This window comes from Suncus etruscus, chromosome 2, assembly GCF_024139225.1.
Source record: "Suncus etruscus isolate mSunEtr1 chromosome 2, mSunEtr1.pri.cur, whole genome shotgun sequence".
In the NCBI taxonomy this organism is placed as follows: domain Eukaryota; kingdom Metazoa; phylum Chordata; class Mammalia; order Eulipotyphla; family Soricidae; genus Suncus; species Suncus etruscus.
The window spans coordinates 19,830,338-19,846,921 of record NC_064849.1 but is presented as its reverse complement, the minus strand read 5'-3'; the positions used below and the strand labels follow the sequence as shown (position 1 = coordinate 19,846,921).

The following is a 16,584-nucleotide window of genomic DNA, read 5'->3' as shown; positions in this document are numbered from 1 at the left end:
AGACTGTTGTTAAATAGTTTTATTTGAGAACATTTATCTCAAGTTTCTTTTTTTTTTTTTTTTTTTTTGGTTTTTGGGCCACACCCGGCAGTGCTCAGGGCTTACTCCTGGCTGTCTGCTCAGAAATAGCTCCTGGCAGGCACGGGGGACCATATGGGACACCGGGATTCGAACCAACCACCTTTTGGTCCTGGATCGGCTGCTTGCAAGGCAAACGCCGCTGTGCTATCTCTCCGGGCCCTTATCTCAAGTTTCTATACAAACAAACTATAGGGGTCAGGAAGATGAGACCCAGGCCAAGTCTGCAAGAGGCCGAGTTTAATGCCCCAAACCTACCCATTGGTCAGCCCCAAGCACTACTAGAAGCTCACCCCAATACTGAGCCAGGAATGACCTTTTGATCTCTAACCAAAAACAAAATGAAAGAATGGAAAGCCTGATGGATTGATTCCCCAGAAAATCACAGGGTACCTGATCTGGTTTTGTTTGGACCCATGAGCTGTGCCAGGGCCTGAGGATCCTGGACCTGAGGATCACCACAGTAGTGCTTGGGAAGGGGGGCATGAAGTCCCAGGAAGCAGAGCTGGGGTCTGTACATGCCCAGCCTGTACTCCAACCTATCGAGCTGTCTCTCTTAGCCCTGGCTGGCTTGGTTGATTTGGTGGGGGGTGGGGGGGCCCACACCCAGTGATGTTCATGGTTACACCTTGCTTGGAGGACCATATTGGACACCGGAGTATCAAACCATGGTTCGTCCTAGATTAGCACATTCAAGGCAGACTCTCTGGCCCCTGATTTTTCTTTTTTAACATACATACTGGGGGCCAGACAGATAGCATGGAGGTAAGGCGTTTGTTTGCCTTGCATGTAGAAGGACGGTGGTTCGAATCCCGGCATCCCATATGGTCCCCCGAGCCTGCAAGGAGCGATTTCTGAGCATAGAGCCAGGAGTAACCCCTGAGTGCCGCCGGGTGTGACCCAAAAACCAAAACAAAACAAAACAAAAACATACATACTGATAGGAGGTTTAGTGTTATGCAGACCAAAGGAGTTTGCCCTCAATTTTCACACAGTTGGAATGATTCCTGATCCTCCCTCCCTCCCCTGGCCCCCCACCCCCCAGTCTCTTTCTGCCCTAGATGCTTGTTCCACTTGCAGGCGTAACTCTACTGTAGCTCTCAGGCCTACATCTGCTTCCTTCTTCTACAGATTATGACCAACACGGGGAAGGCGAGGCAGAAGGGGCCGCCGGGTGCACGGTGGAGCGGGGCTGAGCCACTGCGCCGGCCTGTCACCCCCGGGGGACACAGGGCTGGGCCCCCCGCGTAAGTCTGGGCACATGCTGGAGGGGGTCTCTTTGCTAAGCTTCCTTCAGAGTGTGACAAGCGACGGCGTCAGGAATGTGTCTGGAGAGGCCAAATAAAGGTAGTGCTAGAAAGCATTTCCCTCTGCAATTTTTTTTTCTCTTGGGTAATTTCTGGAGGAAAGTGCGGGGAGGATAAATTTCCCTCTGCCAGGGACCGGAGAGATAACATAGCAGCAGGGTGGTTCGAATCCCGGCATCCCATATGGTGCCCCGTGCCTGCCAGGAGCAATTTCTGCATGCAGAGCCAGAAGTAACCCCTGAGCACTGCCAGATGTGACCCCCCACAAAAAAAATTTTCCCTCTGTCAGACCCCAGCTTTCTTTTTGTGAAACATGAATTGATTGGAGGGCTACTCAGCTCTCCAAGGCAACTTCCGGCCCTTGTGCCCAAGGAACCAAGAGCAGCTGCTGAGATTTGGGCCCAGGGAAGGTCCCTGAGCCTCTCCCCAGCTCTAGCCTGTCCTTGATTCTCCCTCTGCTGTGACTTAATCCTTCTTTCACTCCCTTCTCATTGGCACAAACAAAACAGTAATCTTGGGCTGGAGCTATAGACCAGAGGATAGGGTATTTGCCTTTCATGTGGCTGATGCAAATTTGATCCCTGGGCACCCCATATGGTCCCTCAGACTGCCAGGAATGAATTTTTTTTTTGGCTTTTTGGGGCCACACCCGGTGGTGTTCAGGGGTTACTCCTGGCTATCTGCTCAGAAATACCTCCTGGCAGGCACGAGGGACCATATGGGATGCCGGGATTCGAACCAACCATCTTAGGTCCTGAGTCGGCTGCTTGCAAGGCAAACGTCGATGTGCTGTCTCTCCAGCCCCAGGAATGATTTCTGAGCACAGAGCCAGGAGTAACCCCTGAGCACCAGTAGGTGTGACCAAAAAAAAACAATCAATCAATCAATAAGACCGTAAAACCGTAATCTGGGCCAGATTGGGGCTGCTTTCTCCCAAGTTACGATGCCCCCTTTTTCTGCCCAAAGAGCTGGCTGGAGATTAGCAGGCATGAGTAGGACTTGTGGGGTGCAGAGTGCAAGTGATTGTGTTCAAAAGTCTGGCCCCAAGTTCATGCCATGACACAGTCCACTCAGGGCTATTCCAATGGAGCTGTAACTTCCTGCCATGTCCCTTGAGGGGCTCTCAGTTCACCGGGGTGACAGCAATAGTCAGATATGTCAGATCTGACTGGGATCTGATGTGCTGGGATCCATATGCACACAGGTCCTAGGAGGGCCTGCAGAATGGAGCTTTTTTGTCCCCCACCCTCCTCTATCCTGAGTCCTGGGACATGCCCTAGCAATGCTTCAAGGCCTGTACTATGAGGTCTGTTTGATTTGATCTCAAAACTCATCATATGGGGCCATAGCACAGTGGGTAAGGAGCTTGACTTGCACGCCGTTGACCTGGGTTCAATCCCCAATATCTCATATAGTTCCCCCAAGCACCCCAGGAGTAATTCCTGAGTGCAGAGCGAGGAACAACCCTGAGCACCACTGGGTGTGTTCCAAAAAAAAAACCCCAAAACAAAACCCAAAGTTCACATCCCATGCCTCTATTTTGAGGCTTTTATTATTTAAAGGACAGATAGTTTTAAATGACTATATAGCAACATAGATCATTGTTATCATACCACTCTTTGAAACCTACAACCAGAATTTTGTTGCTGTTGTAGAAACATCCAGAAAAAAAGGCTGAAAATAACCCAGGGAGAACTATCCAAGAGTTGCTAACTACTGACCACTCCTGCATATGATTCACACAACCGTCTTATTATATTGATATATTTAGCTGAACTGTCTAGAGAGCCTAGGCGGAGACTCTCCCATTGAAGCACCGCCTCCAGTAGGTAGGAGCCTGCAGCTCCTGCAGTCTTCATGCCTGATGTATCCTGGTGGGTTTTTTTGAGGAGAGTGGGGGACAACCGGCAGTGCTCAGGGGTTACTCCAGGCTCTGCACCCAGAAATCGCTCCTGGCAGGCTCAGGGGACCATATGGGATGCTGGAAACTGAACCCAGGTTCATCCCAGGTTGGCCACATGCAAGGCAAATGTCCTGCCGCTGTGCTATCACTCTGGCCCTATCCTGGCATTTTTTGGGGGGCAAACTATTGGAAATATGTTGCAGGATTTGGGCTCCCAAAGAATAAGATGATCCTGGGGTTGGAGCCATAGTACAGTGGGGAGGACACTTGCTTTCAGGCAACCTATTGGGATTCAATCCTGACATCACATATGGTCCCCTGAGTACCACCAGGAGTGATTCTTGAATGCTGAGCCAGGAGTAAACCCTGCGCACAGCCAAGTGTGGCCCCAAAACAAGCATTTTGAAGGTTTTCAGCCACACCCTCCCATCATCCTGAGTGCCCGCAGTGTGGTCAATGGAGAATCTTATCTTTCCCATTTCATATCATGGACCATGAAAACCAGGACTCTGGGAGGCAGTGATTCTAATTCTCAGGGTGTTTAGGTGCCCACAGATGGGCAGGCAGAGATATTTGTTGCAGCACTATAGTTAAGGTCCATCAGAGAGGCCGGGTTCATGAACCCCCTACACCATGAAGGTCCATGAGTGGAGAAAGCAAACGCCTGTTGCTTTGTGAAAGTTCAGATGTTGGAGCGGGCCAGCCCCCTGATGACAGCACCAAGCCATGGCTGGCTTTGGGGATAGAGCAAGCCTGTGTCACCATCTTCAGAATCCTTTTCAGATTTCCAGTGTGGGCAGAGCTTTCTAGGAATCTTTTGCTTTTTGTTTTTGTTTTTGTGTTTTCCATGAACAACAGTAACTTTCTAATCAAGGTTGGAGGTAACTCCAAGGTGCCTAGAAGAACCCTTTGATCCCAGCCTAGAAGATGCCCTCCCACCTCCCACAGCCCATGGATCTTGCCCAGCCTATCTCAGCCAAACATGCCTGGTCATTTTACTTTGCTTCCCAGTGGCCTCCCACTGCCTGAGCTCTTTTGGGGCCCCTCAACAAGCCTCTGTGTGTCCCAGCTGCTTCTCTGCTGGTCTCCTGTTGATTTCATTATTAATTATATAGAGTCCTGGTGGTGGAGGATGGTGGTGGGGCCTTTCTCGGCCCGGCTCGGCGCCTGCAACCCCTTTGGCCCACAGGTCTGTGGGTTCAGGAAATGATCCGCAGGCAGTCAGATGAAGTTTCAGGAGAAATCCAGCTTTATTACAGACCCTAAGCGCCATGTGCATATTCTTCATATGGCCTCTAAGCTAAGCAGCCAGCCTCTCTGTATCCAACCTATGTCTCTGATCGTCCTTGCTGCATCTGCCTCTGTCTCTTTGCTGCATCTGCCTTCACCCCTTCTCCCCAGGCCACTCTTAATTACCAACCACAGACCCCTCCCAGCTGTGGAAGGGTCTCACCATCCAGGTAAGATTAGCTTTTGGCTTTGGGAAGAAGTAACAGCCTTCTTTCAGTCCATGGTTACAGTCATAGTCAGTCACTGCCATCCTTCCTGCTGCCAGTCTGCCAGCAGACACCCACTGCCTCCACAGACACCCACTCTGCCGGCCAGTGAAGGCCTGGCTGTCCAACTGATCTCTACTCAGATGTTCCCATCACCACCCCGAGAGACTCCTCCCGGGGCCTCATTTCCTTCCCCCTGGTTGATGTGTGCTGCACTCTGGCTCTCACCCTCCACCCACTCCATCTAGCCTGAATCTGTCTCCCTGCAGCTCCCCAAATCCCTGTCACCTACAGTCTGTTTCCCCACTGTTGTAAAACAAAAAGAGAGGGTGGTACTGTGTGGATGAAGTCCTAGGCTAGTGACATTGGGGAGCCTGCACACCCCATGGTGAGGCAAAGTTCTTCCCAGGAGCTACTATGACCTTTACAAAGGTCTGGTAGCAGCCAAAGTACTGCAGAGAACCCCAAATTTGTGTATTTTTGTGACTGTGTATCTCTGTCTCTGTATATCTGTATCTCTGTGAATCTGTGTGTCTCTGTATATGTGTCTTTGTGTACATTTCTGTGTCTATTTCTGCATGTCTGTGTAGATATATGTATCTGTGTCTTATGTGTTTCTGTGTCTATACATCTGTTTGTGTCTCTGTGTCTGTATGTGTGTGTCAGTGTGACACACCCCAGATGTGGCCTGCCTTCCTGTGCTAATGTCTGTCTCTCCTTTTGTCTTCTTGTTTAGGCTCCCAGACCATCTATCTTCCCCAGCACAGACTGCCCAGCACACCAGAAACGGCTACTTCCCAGCATTGCCCACTTGCAAGGGGAGTGAACCTGGTGCCCCTGAACCTCACTTCTCTTCTTGTAAGTCTACAGGCAGCATGGAGTGATGTCACTGTTCTTCGCCTGGGGATACAGCAGGCACACCCCAACAGGTCCCATCTCAGCAGACTCCTAGGACCAGGATCACCCCAGTCCAACCACGAGCCTTTCCTCATGCTGCTCTGTCCTGGACTCACTCCTGCCAGTTCTGAGGTCGGATCTGTGATGGGGAGAATGGGATTGGTCTGCAGTCTTTTTTTTTGTTTGTTTTTGTTTTTGTTTTTGGGTCACACCCAGCCAGCTCAGGGATTACTCCTGGCTCTATGCTCAGAAGTCGCTCCTGGCAGGCTCAGGGGACCATATGGGATGCCGGGATTCGAATCACTGACCTTCTGCATGCAAGGCAAACACTTTACCTCCATGCTGGAGGTCTGACGAGGTCAGACCAGGTCCAGCCCCTGGTCTACAGTCTTAACATGAGATCATCATGGCTTCCAAAAGTACTGTCTAACCAAGGCCCTAGTCCTGCAATCCCAGGTCTGAGCATCAAGTGTGTGTCAGGATCCCAACTGGGCCCAGTGAGGCATCAAGTTTGCCAGAAGCCATGAGGGGATGGGCAGATTCTGTTGTCTGAGGTGCCAGAAAAAATAGATCTGAGACAGAAACACAGGGAGCATTTCTTTTCCATGTTCCAAGAGGAAATTGAGAGGCTGCGAGCTGGCCAGATAAGACCCTCATCTCTATGCCGACAGGAAATAACAGGGCCGCCGGCCAGGGTCGAGGCTGAGAAGCAGTTGGTGCTCTCCTGAGTCTCCCTCACGGAGGGCAACGGCATCCAGTCCAGCCTGGAGCACAGGGGACTCTGGGCAGTGTGTGAGCAGGTTTCCAAGATGCTGCTTGGCCCGTGTTCGTGTGAACTCACCCCTGGGGTTTCTGCAGCTGATGTTAAGGTTTTAGGCACCAACACCTGCTGCTTTGATCTTAAGTTTTGGCGGTTATGATTGGCTTTCATTTCTGTCTACTTGCATGGCCCACAGAGAAGTTGTGGATGACCCCATGCCTCAGAGACGTCCTGTTTTACCAGAATACACCAGAGCAGAGGCTGGAGTGATATAGCACAGCAATAGGGCGTTTGGCTTGCATTGGACTGCCCAGGACAGACCCAGGTTCGATCCCCAAGATCCCCAGGAGCAATTTTTGTTCTTTTTTTTTTTTTTTTGGAGGGGGGAGGTTTTTTGGGTCACACCAGGCGGTGCTCAGGGGTTACTGCTGGCTGTCTGCTCAGAAATAGCTCCTGGTAGGCACGGGGGACCATATGGGACACCGGGATTCGAACCAACCACCTTTGGTCCTGGATCGGCTGCTTGCAAGGCAAACACCTCTGTGCTATCTCTCTGGGCCCGCCAGGAGCAATTTTTGAGTGCACAGCCAGGAGTAACCTCTAAGCATTACCAGGTGTGCCCCCCCCCAAAAAAAAATACATGAGAGCAGGGAGAGGTGTTTGTTTTCCCCCCGCCCCCAAAAGACACAGCTGGCTTTGCCCTTGAGGGGGTGATTTCACAGCTGGTTCTGTGGAGGGCACTGCAGTGTTTCATTGTGAAGGGCACCCCTCTCCTCAAGCTCACTGAGCCTTAGGGTCCTCAGAGTTGTAAGTGGTTCCTCCCTTGCTCTTCCTGGTACCGGGCCACACTGTGTGGTTGAATGGGCCCCATTTCTTGTGTTGCTCACCCCCGGGGCCCTCCTGATTTCTCAGGCCTAGCTGCTATCTAGCCACCTGTCCAGCACCCCTCAGTGGGTGAGCCTGAACCTTTGGAGATGCCACCACACCTGGCAGAACCTGAACCCCTAAGCTGCCCCTGTGAGTCCATTCTCATGTCCCCTTTCCATCCCATTGCATAGAGCAGCTGCCCCTGTTCCTGATGGTTTCCTTGGGGCCCTCAGTGGGACAACTATCACCTACACTATGCTTTCTTTTAGGGGTTCCACGCCCTAATGTTGCTCAGGCTCATTTCTGGCTCTGCACTCAGGTATTATTCCTGGTGGTGCTCAGGGAACCATGTGGGATACCAGGGATTCTACCTGGGTTGATGCATGTGAGACAAATACCCTCTCCAGTGTGCCCTCACCCTGACCCCTGCCTGTACCATTCTGCCCCTGTCAGCTCTGCCCCTTCACTCCCAGCTCCCTGCGCTGCTGACCCCCCATCACTGCTGCACACCTCCGTGTCTTGCTCCTTACCCCTCTGTATGGGGGAGCAATCGGTGAGGGTTCATGATGCTGAGTTCTCTACCTTGACCGGTCCTCGGCTTCCCTCAGTCCTCTCTGTGTAAGCTTTCTTTTTGAGGGCTCCCACTCACCACCCTGTGGTTCTAGCCTCACACAAGACCACTGTGGATTCTGGTTCCTTTCCCATGACCACTAGGACTCAGAGCCTGGGAATCACAGGAAGTGGGTCCAGAGACAGAGACCGTCTCACACCCATGCCTCAGTGAGCACCCAGAGGCCCCAAGGGGAACATGCAAGACATCCCCCCCACCCCCCCCCCCCCCGCCAGTCACTCAACTGGGATCAGAAGGTCTGCTCAGCCGGGACGGTGCTTGCCTTGCATACAGCTAACTCGGGTTTGATCGCCAGCATCCCATATGGGCCCATAAGTACTGCCAGGAGTGATTGATGAACACAGAGCCAGGAGTAAGCTTTGAACGCGTCTGGGTATTACCCAAAACAATTCAAAGAAAAAAAATGGTGTGCTTTTTTTGAAGCAAAGCCAACAGAGCCTGAGATTATTCTAAGACTCCACTTCAAATATTGCAAATCATTGGCCTGAGGAAGTTGTTCTCATTTCCCTACAACCAAGATTATGTCGGATTTTATAATGTATCTCACTGGTAGAAAATAGTTGTCCCAGGAAAGCCTCAGCATAGCACATGTTCACATATATACCTGCACACACACATTCACACTTATACACACCTATCTTGTGTTGTCATTCATACATATACACTCACCTGCCTAATGCATGCATGTACATACCGTTGAAACACACACACACACACACACACACACACACACACACGCACACGCACACGCACACAAGCACCCCTTGGATTCCAGGCCTCTATGTTGGTGGAATCTCCACATATTGAAAGACAGAATGGAGCTGACAGCTCTTTGGCAACAGACCAGATTGACCTCAGAGGCCCCAGCAAAGCAGCTTCCTGCTTCTCCCCACTAAGGTAACCTGAGGCCCCTGACCCCAGGGGACTTCCCAGGCTGTGATGTCCCATGACCCAGCCTTGGGTGAAGAGAAGTGCCTGGACCTCTACTGCTCCTTAATCTCTGCCCTGCTGAGGGGCTGCAAACTAAGAGCACAGCCAGCTGCCCTGAGAATGAATGAGAGGCCCCATCCTGGGGGAAGCTGGCCTGTGGGAATTGTCCAGAACTGCCCCAGGACCCCATTCTAGAAGCAAATGGTTCCTCTTTTGGATCAAAAGGGAGTTTTGTGGAACCAGAACAATATAGTACAGCAGGTTCAGTGTTAGCCTTGCACACAGCCAACTCACGTTCGATTCCTGGCATCCCATGTGGTCCCCCTGAGCACAGGACCAGGAGTTAACTTCTGAGCAGTACCAGGTATGGGCCCCCTCCACCCCCACAAAAAATGAAGAGTTTCATGGATTTCAAAGCACACCTAACTTTCCTTCACCACTGGGCCGAGGAGAGCCACAGGGAAGATTCGAGGTGTTCCAGAGGAAGCAACAGTCACATGACAGAGGCTCAAGGGCATCTGTAAGATTGAACGTTGCTTGGTCAAGGGGTTGGGACCCCCACTATGGTGCTCAGGAGAGGTACAGGGAAAACCACACACACACACATACACACACACACACACACACAAGAAGGGGTACAAGTTGCATCTGATGCAGATACCCTGTGCCCTAGGCTCTCAGAAGCATCCTGGGCTATTCACCATCAGTAGGTCTCAATGTGGGTTGTGACCCCTAAGGTCTGTGCTTGTTGTGTTGCCCCTCCAGGTGTCCTTAGAGAAGTCAGTGGGAGCAGCTGAAGGTAGTGATGGGCTCTGGGGCTGTGGCCAGCCTTGGGAGGGGATTTGCAGAACTGTGGCTCTTACTCAAGGCACTAGGGCCAGGGAAACATTTTCCGGCCTTGTTGGCTCTTTGCTGACAGACTGGGTGAGGCACAGGTATGGGGGTTTCTGCTCTGGGCCCCCCACTAGAGCTTTCCCTCAGCACTCCCTACGCAGTTTTAATTCCCAGCTACAAAACTGTTCACCTGAGCATCAAGCGGTGTCCCAAATGCATGTGGTTCTGAGGGCCCAGCATGGTGGAGGGCCCAAATCTCACTGCTGACCAAGTTCTCTCTCCTTCTCAGCCACTGTCCATGGAAGGCCTGGAGAGTGGCTTCCAGCTCGACGTCAGAGCCAGCCTAGAGAGACACCCCAAGATTTGGGCAGTGCAGAGACAACCAGGTAGGCTTCGGGGGATCTCAGTCACTTTCCAGCAGGGCCTCTCACCAGTCCAGGGTTCTTCTAACCTGGCTACTGAACCAGAAGCAAAAGGGCCTTGAGCTGGGCCTTTAAGAGACACTGGGGACCGTGTCCAGTTCCCCTGTCACTTGGCATAAACACCCAGGTGTTAGGTGGGAAGGAGAGGAAGCAGCTCTGTGTGCAGCCATAAGGCCTGCCAGTTGCTGGGGTGCACCCCATCTTCTCTCTTGCTTTAGTCACATGAGATGGTGAGCATGGGGAAACCGAGGTCTCATTAGTTTCTACCATGGGAGGAAACAGACTATTTCCTCACAAATGAGCCCCTAGCCCCAGCAGTTTCTCAGGGTTCCTGGAGCCAATGGAGGGCCTTGGGCTGCCCCCACCCCAGTGCCCTCTGGCTGAGCTGTTCCAGAGGGGAGACCTCATGGTCCTGACAAGATATGGGGCTGAGCTCAGACACCCCTTGGAGTCCATTAGAGGCAGTTCACTTGGGCACCCTGAGGTGTCAGCCATGAGCAGGCCTCAGAGTGGTCCCTCAAGGGTCTCTGACTTTGGGTGCTGTGCCTGGGCCCCAGCCAAACGCCTCAGACCCTCTGCTCCCTTCCCCTCACCCCCCAAGAGTGTTGCCTCCTGGGGTACGGAACCCCCAGACTGTCTTCTGGAAGTGCCTCCCGCAGCTACTCAAAGCTTGTGCTGTAACCCTAAGATAACCCAGGTGCCCCTCTCACAGTGCTCATCACAGCTTTAAGCTGAGCTGCTGCTGGAGTTTATGCAGGAAAGCTAGTGCAACAAGTAGGATGCCCATCTAGCAGCATCCAGGCTGGTTTTTATCCCAAGTACCACTTATTGTCCCCCTGTTTCTGCTCCCTTTCCCCCTTCTCCTCTTCTCCCTCTGCCTCTTTGTAGGGAACTGGTACAGACTCTCTCAGAGTTGGATGGGGAGGACCCAGGCCTACAGAAACTTGTCCCTGCCATCACAGGCAGGAAGGACTTTTGCAAACATCAGAGGAATATTGCACAGTGGCATTTGCCTTGCATGTGGCCGACTTGGGTTTAATCCCCAGCATCTCATATGGGCCCTTGAGCACCAGCAGGAGTAGCCCCAAGCCCCAAAACACAATGCAGTAGAAAATAACCTCAGAGCCGGAGCATTTGCATAGCGTGTGGGGGTTCTGGTGTTTCATTTCTGGCCTCACCTGATTCTCCAAGCACCCCTAGGATAGGTTGGTGACTCCCAGCATGAACCAGCTCAAACAGCACAAGGCTGAGTATCCCCAGGCATGGTTGCAAGGGCCCCTTAGGAGGCCTCCCTCCCCCTAACATGAAAGAAGGAGCTAATGGGCCTGGAGAGATAGCTCCACAGCATTTGCCTTGCAAGCAGCCGATCCAGGACCTAAGGTGGTTGGTTCGAATCCCAGTGTCCCATATGGTCCCCCATGCCGGCCAGGAGCTATTTCTGAGCAGATAGCCAGGAGTAACCCCTGAGCACAGCTGGGTGTGGTCCAAAAAAAAAAAAAGAAAGAGAGGGCGGGGGAGGGAAGGAAGGAAGGAAGGAAGGAAGGAAGGAAGGAAGGAAGGAAGGAAGGAAGGAAGGAAGGAAGGAAGGGAGGGAGGGAGGGAGGGAGGGAGGGAGGAAGGGAGGGAGGGAGGGAAAGGAAAGGAGGGAGGGAGGGAGGGAAAGGAAAGGAGGAAGGAAGGACAGAGAGAGAGAGAAAGGAAAGGAAGGAAGGAAGGAAGGAAGGAAGGAAGGAAGGAAGGAAGGAAGGAAGGAAGGAAGGAAGGAAGGAAGGAAGGAAGGAGGGAGGGAGGGAGGGAGGGAGGGAGGGAGGGAGGAAGGAAGGAAGGAAGGAAGGAAGGAAGGAAGGAAGGAAGGAAGGAAGGAAAGAGAGAAGAGAGAAAGAGCTAAGAGAAAGAGAGAGAGAAAGAGCTAAGAGAGAGAGAGAGAGAAAGAGCTAAGAACCCTAAAAGGGGGCGCAGAGAGTTCATCAGCCAGGGTGCTTGAGCCAAGTGTAATCCCAGCAGTACGTAGGTTTCCCTGAGTACCACTAGGGATAATCTTTGAGCACAGAGCCAGGAGTAAGTAAGCCCATGCTATTTTTTGTTTTGTTTTATTTTGTTTTGGGTCACACCCGGCAGTGCTCAGGGGTTACTTCTGGCTCTATGCTCAGAAATCACTCTTGGCAGGCTCAGGGGACCATATGAGATGCCAGGATTCGAACAACCAGCCTTCTGCATGCAAGGCAAATGCGTCACCTCCGTGCCATCTCTCAGGCCCCAAGCCCATGCTATTTTGGAGAATTTCCAGGATCCCATTCTCCAGCCCAAAGAAGGGAGTCCCTGATGGCAGAGGCCCTTCCATTGATCACAAAATTCCGAGCCAGAGACCAGGGTAGGACACATTACCTTTTATTAGTGATTGGTTTGGTTTGGTTGGATATTTGAGCCAAACCTGGCAGTGTTCAGGGCTTACTACTGACTCTGTGCTCAAGGGACCACTCCTGATAGAACCCAGGGGACCATATAGAATTGTAAACCAAACCTGGTTCAGCTGTGAGATCTCTCCATCCTGGACACTGCTTTCAAGGTGTGTTAGCCTGATTCCCACACCCCTCAGCAACACTGAGCCAACAGGGTGTCACTTAGGGTCTGTGTTACCAAAGGCAGAGACTGTTCCAGGAATGTCTTGTAAGTAATTACACAGTAAGTAATTGCAGTGCAAACCTCCAAGCAAAGTGAGATCTAGGATCATCCCTCCTGGAGGTCACAGTTCAGCCTCCTCCATCATGCCGGTAGCCCTGACAGACCCGCTAGGCTCCAAGGTCAGGCTGCGGGGCACAGTGTCTCAGGGGTTCTCCCCAAGCTCCCCTGACCATCTTTTCCCCTGACTTGTTAAGTTTTTCTTTATTTTGTTGGAATGGTGGTGGTGATGTTTAGGGATCATCACCCTGTAGGGCTGAGGTGGGTCACGAGATATCAGGGATCAAAGCCGGGTCTACCATGTTGAAGCTAAGTGTCCTCCCCACTGTACATCACTCTGGCCCCTTCTCTTTTCTTCTTTCTTTCTCCTCCCTCCTTCCCTCCCTTATTATTCTCTTTCTCTTCCTTCATTTCTTCCTTTCTCTCACTTTCTTCCCCTTTCCTCTATTTTTTGGGGTCACCCAGCAGCACTCAGGGGTTACTCCTGGCTCTATGCTCAAAAATCGCTCCTGGCAGGCTCAGGGGACCATATGGGATGCTGGGATTTGAACCACCATCCTTCTACATTGCAAGGCAAACCCCTTACCTCCATGCTATCTCTCTAGCCCTCCTCTTTTCTTTCCTTCCTTCCACCCTCTTTCCCTCCCTTTCTGCCTTCTTTCCTTCCTTTTATTTTTCTGCACATCTATCCATACTCAGGGCTCACTTCTGGTAGTGTCCAGTGGACCGTGCCATGCGAGGGATAGAACACTGGATCCTGCGTACAACACTTAGCTCCAGAGCTTGGATCCTATGCTGGGCTCTGCAGAGAGTGAGCTCTGGGGCAGTGGGCAGTGTGTTGTGCCTTGGTTCACCCCGCCGGGTCATCATTGTGACTTTCTGGTCCACCTTTACCTCCAGGGACTTGACATCTACCTTCATCTGCAAGCCCCGGACACCCCGGACTCCAGAGATTCTGGAGCTGAACCCACCCAATGCCAAGGCATCAGCTCCTGCCCCTCAGTTCTCCCCGTGGGGCCCCCAGCAGGCCAGCCGCCCCAACTCTACCCCATCCTCCCTGAGGGGGCTGCACAGTAAGTGAGGGATCCTTGGCCCCAGAATGATGTTGAATCAGTCGGGCCCACCCTTGCCCTGCCCAGGGGGCCTATTGACTGCCCATCCCCAGGCTGTACCACTTCAGGGATTCTGTTGGGGGTGAAGGTTGCTTAGGGGCCCCCAAGACTCAGCAGATGCTCAGGGGTCTGGAGATGGGCTGTAGCAGGTGCCCAGGCTGCAGGTGGATGGGGAGTGGCTGGGGCCCCCTCTGTGGTCATCAGCCCCAACAATCCCTCTCCAGGTCTTTCTAAAAGGTTTCAGGCAAATACAAAAGAGCTGCAGAACAAAAGGGACTGGCAGGAATCTGAGTCACCCTGAGCCCCTTCCTGCTGGGCTGCCCTTCACTCCTGGCCCCAAAGAGCAAGTAGGTGTGACACAGAAATGTAGGGACCTGCCCCTCTTATTACCCGAGGGCCAAGGTCAGTGTCAAGGCTGGGTCAGGCCCAGAATGAGGCCAAGCCAAGAGCCAGGGAACAGGCCTCCCTTGTCTGCCCTCATCCACCCCTAGTTCCCACATAGCAGTAGCAGCCAGGGGTCTGCACCCCATTATTACTGTGTCTAGCTGGGCACCCTTAGGCTGCATAGGCTGCATGCAGTATAGATTAGCCAGTGCCACCCCCCATTCTCACCCAGCTCTCACCCTGAACACACACATGACAGCACCCAGCAAAATGTGTGGGACAGACGTGGTCTGTTCCCGAGTTCTGTTCTGTTACCCACTCCCCACTTTCTTTGCAGACACACACACACACACACACACACACACACACACACACACACACACACACTTGACAGCACCCAGCAAAATGTGTGGGACAGACGTGGTCTGTCCCCAAGTTCTGTTCTGTTACCCACTCCCCACTTTCTTTGCAGGCAGCCCCCCCTACAGAAAGTGAGGCCCATCTCATGGCAGCTGATGCGGCACTGAGCACTCTACGCCTCCATGGGCCCTCCCGCCATCCTAGACCCTCCAGCCCACTGACCTCAAGTGGACAAGAGACTCGGAGCAACCTTGAGCCAACTGGAGACTCAGAGCAGCACCTCCAGCCACGGGCCTGAGCCTGCTGACGTCCTTGTCCCTCACAGATGTGCTCACAGCAGGGTCCCGTCCTGCAGTTCGAGCCCTCCAAGACTGGGCTTGACCCTCAGCCCCTTCCACTATGAGGCTGTGGCTGCAAATAGTCCCCTTGGCCCCCACAAGGTGGGGCCCTACTGGGACCTTAAGTCTTGGACCCCAGGAAGAAGATTCTTATGTCCTGCAAAGCCAGGAACCCCAGTTTCCCAGTGGCATCTGGACTCCACTAAAATAAAGACTTTGAGATAAGATCCACTTTGGTTTTGTTGATTTTCTTACCCCATTTGTTTGGTTTTGGGTTTAGGGGCCACACCCAGTGGTGCTTAGGGCTTTCTGCTGGCTCAGTGCTTATCGATCACTCCTGATAGTGCTCAGGGGACCATATTTAGTGCTGTATTTGCCATATGTGAGGCAAATGCCCTCTCCACTGTCCTAATCACTCCGGTCCCCCAGGTACGGTCCTGGTGGCCCCAAGACCATAGCACCATCTGCATGAGGGTTCCTAAACTTGACCCTGTATTTTCTGAGATTGTGGGCCATGTCGACAGCAAAGCAGAGGCTGAGGTGCCTTGACGTATCAGTCCCTTGGAAACCTAGACAAGGCCCAGCATGCCACAGCCCCCAAAAAGGAGTCAAGTCACTTCAAACAATCTCCCCTTCCTCCTACCTACCCCTTCCACCCACCCACCAATTTCTCAGCTCCCTATGGCTGGCCTGGCCTAGGTTAAAGCCATAGCACAGTGAATAGAGCACTTTCCTTCCATGCAGCTGACCTCTGGCACCACATATGGTTCCCTGAGCACCACTAGGTGTGGCCCAAACCCCAAATCAATACATATTGCGTGCAGGTGTTCCACATTCTTCACTCTTCTTTCTTCTGGATCGGGAGTTGGGGGGCCTCTCCTGACCTCTCCATGAGCCAGTGGTACAAATTTTGGCCTACCAGTTGGGCCCAGCACCTCTGGCTTTTTTTGTTTGCTTTTGGGGTTTCGGGCCATACTCTGTGATGCTCAGGGGTTACTACTCCTGGCTCTCAGAACTCGCTCCTGTCAGGCTCCGGGAACCATATGGGATGCTGGGAATTGAACTGGACTCCTTCCAGGGTTGGTCGTGTGCAAGGCAAACATCCTACCGCTATGCTATTGCTCTAGCACCCAGCACCTCTGACTCTTGACTGTGGTTGAGTTATACAGAAGAGCTGCCAGTCAAAGCCCATTACTGGAAGACGCAGGGGTGGTCTGAGAAAACAGGAATTTATTGGGGTGGGAGAGATAGTACAGTAGGTAGCGTTCTTGCTTGCCTGGCACACAGCTGAGTCAGGTTTGATCCTCAGCAACATCCTGAGCTCTGCCAGGAGTGATCCCTGAGCACAGAGCCAGGAATAAGCCCTGAGCACAGCCAGGATGGACTAACCCCACCCTTTATTCCCCAAAAAGAACAGGTTTGTGGGAGTCTTAAATTCAATCCCTGACACATGGTCCCCCAAGCACTGCTGAGAGAACTGCTGGATGTGTCCCCAATGATACATATGAGGAGGGCGGGACCCCAGGTGTGATTTCCGGAGATCAGCTCTGTCCTGCCAATCAATTCTTCTGTAATCTGTGGGGTGT

The 16,584-nt window shown here is 52.5% G+C and overlaps 1 protein-coding gene across 1 annotated transcript in view; it reads left to right on the top strand.

Moving 5' to 3' along the window:
• ARMC9 (armadillo repeat containing 9) overlaps positions 1–15,184 on the top strand; it is an 88,592-nt gene extending 73,408 nt beyond the window's left edge. Inside the window, exons 21-25 of the mRNA XM_049769356.1 lie at positions 1,210–1,325; positions 5,521–5,642; positions 9,993–10,089; positions 13,705–13,877; positions 14,773–15,184. Coding sequence (XP_049625313.1) covers positions 1,210–1,325; positions 5,521–5,642; positions 9,993–10,089; positions 13,705–13,877; positions 14,773–14,795 — 531 coding nt within the window. The 3' untranslated portion in view covers positions 14,796–15,184. The remainder of the gene's footprint in view (positions 1–1,209; positions 1,326–5,520; positions 5,643–9,992; positions 10,090–13,704; positions 13,878–14,772) is intronic.
• Positions 15,185–16,584: the final 1,400 nt, after the last annotated feature.